Raw genomic sequence first — 7,972 nt, 5'->3', positions numbered from 1 at the left:
AATCGCCAAAATTAAAAAATAAAAAAGTTACAGCCATTTTCCCTCAGTGTCTAATTCCAATGTCCACCAAAAAGAGAAATAAACAAAAACGATGTTTTTTTTAGGTCAGCCTGACTAAGCAAACTTATGGGTCTAAGATGTTCTAGCGATGACTACCCCGTATTTTGTTTATCAAGGACGACACTCACCAGTCTATCATAAGACCCTGTACACTGTTGTCGTATCTTGTTTTTAGTTATCTGAATGTGATTTAAACGGGATTTGGCTGCTATTTCTGCCACGTTGAACTACTACATGGTTGCTCCTTCGTTGATGCGCGTTAGTTTCTTGGCGATGCTTTTTGATTTACGGTCCGCTGGATACGGATGAAAAAGTGAAAAGAAATAATTTAAAATGTTTCAGAATGCATTAAACTATGTTAGACTTTGGCAGAGTTATCACCCGTGTCATTCAGGCCATGAGACAAACTGCCTTGAGGTGAATGCTAATGTTTAAACCTCTGTCATGTTCAGGGTGAATTTTAATGCTTATAATTTTCATTTTGGCATAACTACTAAAATATTCATTTTTCTGAAAGTTATGACCTTCCAAAATCGGGGGGGTGGGGGTGTACAACTCTGTAGTTAGGCCTTTATTTTTAGGTAAACATTGATGTTTCATTTTTAGTTGTTAGTTTTTGTTATATTACGTTACAAGTTAATGTGTATATCATGTTAAGATGAACATTGATATTGCTGCATCGGTGTTTCAACACTAACGTGATGATTTCTTAATTTCGTCTCAAATCACATTGTCCGCTTTTGAGCTTTTATTTACTTTTAAACTGGCCTTTAAAATCGAAAGTGTATTATTACGACTATATCAGCCCAGAGAAGGCGCGTGGCTTTGTGGTGAGGGTATTCGGCTTACAAGCGTAAGGACTTGAGTCCAATTCTTGGCGGTGCGTTGTGTCCTTGACATTTTATTTCACGTTGCTCTCGTCCACTCTGTTGACAAAATTGACTTGTACCTGTAATTCTTAGGACCAGCCTTGTGACATTCTTTGTCACGCTGAACCTCCTTGATAACTACGTTAAGGTACGCATGTTTGTGGAGTGCCCAGCCACTTGCCTGTTAATTTCACGAGCAGGCTGTTCCGTTGATCAGATAAACTGGAACCCTCGACGTCGTCGTAACCAACAGAATGCTAGTTAATATCATTCCACATTATTCGTGGTGAACCATCCTAATTTATTGCCTCACATACACTTGTACATGCCCATAATTTATTTGGAAACATACGCCATTCTTTTTCCAGACATCTGTTTTACACCGTTATCTTTTCTTATTTTACAGCCTCATACAATTAGAAGGGCGTTGATTTCACCAGAACATCTGCTACCATTTATTTATAGACATTGTATATTATTTCATTTCTTACATAACAACCATCGAGTATAACCAAAAACTTAATATAAAACTAAAAATGTTTTTGAGTGCAGCAATGCCTACCACTTGCAGAGTGCTCTGCAAGCAATGAGCATTCTCGTGGTAAGTATAAAATGATTGGATAATTTTCCCTTATAAACAGCCCCATGCTGTTAATTACAAGAAAGTGAATGATAACAAAATATATTTATACTGACGGACATTTTTCAAGTTTTAAGAAATTTTTGCCAATTAACAGAAGACGTTAATCTATTTGGTTCATCTAATACAACTGTTTATATCAATATAGATTTGGTGACATGGAAATATAGTGGTGAGAAAGCTTTACAAAATGAATCATTTTCCTAATCAAAGATCAGCATCCAGAAGGAATATGTTTTCTTCGAAACATGAGGTATGCAATAGGGAAAAACCTTATCATTGTGAAATTTGTGGAAAATCTTTTATCAGCAATGGACATTTAAAAACACATAACAGAGTACATAGTGGGAAAAACCTGTTATGCTGTGAAATATGTGGCAAATCTTTCATTAAAAATTCTAGGCTTACAGTCCATAAGAGAATACATACTGGCGAAAGACCATATCATTGTGAAATATGTGGTAAATCGTTTGTCTCTAATGACCACTTGAAAGCGCACAAAAGAATACACTCTGGAGAAAAACCGTATAATTGTAATATATGTGGAAAGTCTTTTGTCTCTAACAGTAATTTAACAACACATAAAAGGATACACACTGGACAGAATCTGTTTCACTGTGAAATATGTGGGACATCCTTCATTGAAAATTCTAGTCTTACAATCCACATACGTAGTCATACTGGAGAAAAGCCATATTGCTGTCAACTATGTGGGAAAGCATTTGTGTCTAACAGTAATTTGACAACACACATTAAAAAACACAATGGAGAAAAACCATTTCACTGTGATATATGTGGGAAGTCTTTTATTAACAACTCGAATGTTATCATTCACCAACGAGCACACACTGGAGAGAAACCCTATCACTGTGAAATATGTGGAAAATCATTTTCTGTTAATTTCAGTCTTGTAGTTCACAAAAGAATACATACTGGAGAAAAACCATACCATTGTGAGATATGTGGGAAATCTTTTGTCTGCAACAGTCATTTAACAACTCACAAAAGAATACATACCGGAGAAAATCCATTTCACTGTGATATTTGTGGGAAACCTTTCATTGAAAATTCTCAGCTTACAATCCACAAACGTAGACACACTGGAGAAAAACCTTATCACTGTGAAATATGTGAGAAATCTTTTGTCAATAATAGTGATTTAAAACGTCATGAACGATTGCACACTGGGGAAAAGCCTTATCACTGTGAAATATGTGGAAAATCCTTTATCACTAACAGTCACTTGAAAAAGCATGAACGAATACACACAGGAGAAATATCACTTGAAATGTGAGAAACCTTTCTCTTGCAAGTCTAGCAACACATTGAAGAACGTTTATCAGAGTGAATTCTGTGTAGCAATTCTCTATAGAATTCTCATTTTGTTGTCTACACGTGAAATGTGTGAAGGATCATTTTGTGACTCATTAATCATTATTTGGAAAACTCTGCAGTGCATCCTTATAAATGTGAAAATTTGTTTGCTAGTCATTCACAGTCATGCTGTTAAGCATTAGCAAATATACACGAGAGAAAAATATTGGTTTCAAATTTTAGGACAAGGCCAGCAGTTTCAGAGGTGGGGATAAGTTGATTACATTGACTCCAGTGCTCAACTTGTACTTATTTTAGTGACCATGAAAGGCAAAGTCAACCTCAAAGAAATTTGAACTCAACATAAAAATGGATGAAATGCCACTAAGCATTTTGCCTGGCATGATTCTGCCACTTTACATAAGAAAAAAATATTGATGTGACTTGTTGAAAACTTTCTTTTAACAATGTAAATAAGAAATGAAAAATGCTTGTTAAATTTTTTTTCAGTGATATTTATGACAAAAAATTCACATTTCTATGTAAATTTGTAATCTGTTTTAATTAAAATCTTGTAACGATATTTGTTGATATTTTTTCTTTCTTTTAATTTTCAAAATTGATTAACCCCTGAAAACACTTTGAATGTGTGAAATGTTTGATAAAATATTCTTTAATAGCAAATGTTTCTGAACAGGAATGAAACTAAGTGATGCTCAGAGTTGAGGACTGTGAAAGAATTATTTTCTGGACTAGTGGTACCTGTGTGGGATGAGTGTGAGATCCAAGAAGAAATCTGAGTGTTGAAGTCACTGAAGACTAGTTTCTAGTGAAGTGTATGACCTTGATGCAAAAACAGACACTGTCAAAGAGTTGAAGGATTCAGAAAGTAGCATAGGAGGCAGATATATTTTGAAGAGTGGAGGAGGGAGACTTTGAGCCAGAGTTACTGGAAGTCTTTGTTCCTAATATACTGGTTAGAAATTTAAATCTATGTGTAAGGATTTTCGAGCGAGATCGTTGCCAGTGCCCCTGGACTGGCTCCTGTGCGGGTGGCACATAAAATACACCATTTTGAGCGTGGCCGTTGCCAGTACCGCCTGACTGGCCTTCGTGTGGGTGACACATAAAAGCACCCACTACACACTCTGAGTGGTTGGCGTTAGGAAGGGCATCCAGCTGTAGAAACTCTGCCAAATCAGATTGGAGCCTCGTGTAGCCATCTGGTTTCACCAGTCCTCAGTCAAATCATCTAACTCATGCTAGCATGGAAAGCGGACGTTAAACGATGATGATATGCAGAGCCCATTAAGTGGACACTGCTTTTCAGTGTACTCTGGACAAAAAGATAAGAGGTGAAAGTGTTGTCTCAAAGAAAAATAAGATGTGTGTTTTCAGTGCTGTATGAGGTAATATGTTGAATATAAGTTGGACCAGAGCCTACATACATTAAAGTAGGGAGAATTTTTCGGTGGTTTTGGATTATTCTTTTGGCTGTCTCAATAGCTATAACTTCCTGCTGGTTTGTTACAAAGCAAATTTGGCTAAAGGTACTCATGGATCAGTGGGTCATTTTAAACCAGGCAATGTGATATGCCTACAACCAAGAAAAAGAAAGGAAGGAAAAATAAATCTCCAGAAAAGTGGCCCTCTATATGCTTATTTGGCCTGCAATAATAATAATAATGATGAGTACTTTAAACAACCCAAGCATTTACAACAATGCATTAATAGTGTCAAACACTTAGTTAAGTGTAGGCTAACATACACAGTTGGCACTCCGTCGCTTACAATGTCAAGGGTTCCAGTTGATCCGTGAAATTAACGTGCAAGTGGCTGAGCACTCCACAGACACATGTACCCTTAACGTAGTTCTCGGGGATATTCAGTGTGACACAGTGTGACAAGGCTGGCCATTTGAAATACAGGTACAACAGAAACAGGAAGAAAGTTGTGGAGAAAGAGTACAGCAGGGTTCGCCACCATCCCCTGCCAGAGCCTCGTGGAGCTTTAGGTGTTTTTGCTCAATAAACACTCACAACGGCCGGTCTGGGAATCAAAACCGCGAGTCCGCTGCCCTAACCACTGGGCCATTGCGCCTCCATGCATCACACAATATGCAAACTTCCTGTCTCCCATATTGCAGCTCAATACAGTTTACATGTTATGCATATGTTCCCAATGATTGATGCAACTGGCAACCTTGCCACACCCTCTTCTTGGTGACCCAGTTATGTGTTTCACTTTGTGCTGGTCACAATTGCAGCAGTATTTTCTAACTTCTAAATTATTTAACACATAAAGCGCAATGGGCCATGATTGTGGTTGTCAGGCACAGGTCGACAGGCCACGATCATGGCCCAGATAGATGCATTTAATTTATGGGTGTTTGTTGGGGTCTAATGTCACTCAAACATTCTAATATCCCTTCCCCCCAAATGCAAGAGGACTAATAGTTCAACTAATGACTTTTCGGATGATGTAAAACTTGCCACTATTATATACTAAGAAAATATTTTAACTATTTTATGTGTGCATGGTAGTCTCATTTTCATAAAATGTGCTCAGTAGTCCATGCTATGTAAGTGCAAATCCCAGCACTTTATGGATTAATCCCAAAATGCTAAAACATAAGTGTAAATTTCATGATGAACATTTCAAAGAATGGATATTTTTAAATAATGAGAAGCTTGTTTTCAAACTGACTGAAGAATATGAACTTGTACATTCAACATTGAACACGAGAGGAAGGCTGATATAAGATAACATAGAAACTGTTGTTGCTCTTGAGTCCCTAAACTGCAAGAATAACAACTTTTCTAATTAAGAAAGACACAGAAGAATGAGATAAAATAAAAGCTACAAACATTGCAACAAACTTCCACACATGAAGGAATTGATTTGTCAACTTCTTGGTATCATCAATAATTAATTACTTCCCTCTTAAATGATATGAGAGAAATATACTAATGTTTCAAAAACTCCGGACTTGTTGTACTGTCTCATTTAAATTGTTTTTATCACAGTATGGAATAAAGTACCTTATTACAACAGAAATAGAGATAATAGGAAACAAAATATAATAATATAAAATAGAAAGTATGATAAACTACAGGATTGGTATAAAAAGTTAAATAGCCAAAAATCAAGCAGTTAACATAATTTACAAAAGTAAACTTCCAGCCTATTGGTTCCATTCATCTTTAATCCATTGAATTTGGAGCTTCCTGTCAGATCACACTATTGCCTTGTGTATTGATGGAGCTGTTTCTGTCTCCCATCTTTTCAACTCTGGTATTCCCTAGGGTTTGGTTTTGTCTTTACTCTCTTCATTCCATACATCAATGACATGCTACCATATACAGCAACATACATGCAATTGACAGAACCCTTCATTCTTACCTAACGTTCCTCAACCATGCATTATCCAATTTTTAGAGTCCCAATTTCTGACTTTTTTTTAAAACCCATTTTTCTTTCTAAGATGTCAAAGCTCAAACATCTGAAGGAAATCCATACTGATGGGGATGAGACTATAATAAAGGCGAAGAATTTATTGAAGAGATCCATTGTAGTCTGATGCCACAGAGATTACTATTTTAGTGTTCATAGTTCACTTCTGGAATCATTTACTTCGAGATCTTTACAACTACGTTTCTCAATCATCAACTTCACCGAAGTGAGGACTCTACCATGGTAGGATGAAGGCCTCTAAAAAGGCATCATCAAGGTATCAGGCTTTCAAATCCAAAGCAGACTCTAATGTAGCAAAATAGTTGATACCTAATGAAAATAATGCAGGACCAAACGGACCACCATCAAACTCGCAAGGTAGAAAGAATGCACTGTTCACTAAAGGATAAAGAGGAACAGTTCTGGAGCCCTCTCTTTCACTGACCTAAAACTGACATGTCTGATTGAACTGCAGGTGATATTTCTGTTTTAAATCGAGTTTGAGAACTATCCTGAGGTGAGCATGAGGGCTCACGAATATCCATGTAGCATGAATACCTGCTTCACATTTCAGTTTACTGGCAACCCAAAAGTGAACAAGTGCAAATCCCGACGAAAGGTTATGAAAGACTGATGGCAAAGGCATTTTCAATGTGAAGCGCCTCAAAGAACACCCAAATGCTATGAGTGAAATCGGCATTTGGCTTAACGAAATTAAAAATCTTAGCGTCACAGAAGAGAGAACGAATGTAGGGGAGGGTACTCTCAGAAGAAAATTTGTTCACGAACTATGTGAGACATTTGAAAAGATGAAAAATCATCGCTACCAACGACAGAGAGATGCCGTCTTTAAACTGTTGAAGAGCAAATATTACCAATGCTAGAACCAGATCCCACAAGAAGGGGAGTGATCGCCTTTCTGACATAATCTGGAGTAAAGGTTGGGCTTAAATAGTCCGTAGTAGATGGTTGTTTCCTTCACAGCTGATACGAAAAAATCAGCGTTATACCGAGCAACAGTAGAAAGAAAAGTGATGAGGCGGACTGCCCGCTGCTGTTTCGGTGGTGTTTCCTAAATTTCTTAGAGAGGAGCACCAGTTTTCTCTGATGCAACGTATAATTAAAGGTGTGTGCATACCCCTATTTTTTATTATTTTTTTTACTATTATCGTTCCTTTCCCTTTTCTTACTATTTTCTTTTGTAAATTGTGTTCTTTCAGGGCATAAGTTTTCTAGTTAGCCTTTCGCTACTCCCTACGTTAATTATGTTAACACTACATTATCATATAACAGACAAGATCGACAATTTCGTAGTTTGTCATTTGTGCTTTATAGTAACATAAATGGTATTTTATTCCCTCTTATCACGATTTGAGTTGCAATGATGTTTTTAAAATAAAGTTCGAATCTGTAAGAAAATTCTCAAATAAATAGTTTTCTGCACCTAACCGGCAAGTGAATCCACCCGACTTTGTTTCCTCATAACTTCCAGAAAAAAAAAGGATATTTTTAATGAAATTTTCTACAAATATGCTTCAGTTAAGCTCGATTACAATGGCGAGAGCTGGGTTTGTCAGTTCCTGTTACATTTGAGGATAGACGGAAGCAGAGAGTATGGGACAATCTGCATTCAGGT

The 7,972-nt window shown here is 36.8% G+C and overlaps 2 protein-coding genes across 3 annotated transcripts in view; both read left to right on the top strand.

The window, feature by feature from the left end:
• The window catches only part of LOC106875305 (zinc finger protein 239), a 4,367-nt gene extending 912 nt beyond the window's left edge, over nt 1-3,455 (top strand). Inside the window, exons 1-2 of one of the 2 annotated variants that reach the window (XM_052965555.1) lie at nt 33-477; nt 1,336-3,455. In XM_052965555.1, coding sequence (XP_052821515.1) covers nt 1,760-2,863 — 1,104 coding nt within the window. In that variant the 5' untranslated portion in view covers nt 33-477; nt 1,336-1,759 and the 3' untranslated portion in view covers nt 2,864-3,455. Of the gene's footprint in view, nt 1-32; nt 478-1,335 lie in introns of those variants that run through there. The other variant, XM_014923393.2, reaches the window with a different exon arrangement.
• A 3,691-nt stretch (nt 3,456-7,146) lies between these two features.
• The window catches only part of LOC106879386 (uncharacterized), a 45,954-nt gene continuing 45,128 nt past the window's right edge, over nt 7,147-7,972 (top strand). The window contains exon 1 of the mRNA XM_052965554.1: nt 7,147-7,462. The gene's annotated coding sequence lies outside the window, so the exon portion shown is untranslated. The remainder of the gene's footprint in view (nt 7,463-7,972) is intronic.

The sequence above is a fragment of the Octopus bimaculoides genome, chromosome 2 (assembly GCF_001194135.2).
Source record: "Octopus bimaculoides isolate UCB-OBI-ISO-001 chromosome 2, ASM119413v2, whole genome shotgun sequence".
Taxonomy (NCBI): Eukaryota; Metazoa; Mollusca; class Cephalopoda; order Octopoda; family Octopodidae; genus Octopus; species Octopus bimaculoides.
Note: the sequence above shows the minus strand (reverse complement) of the source record. Positions and strands in the feature narration are given on the sequence as shown.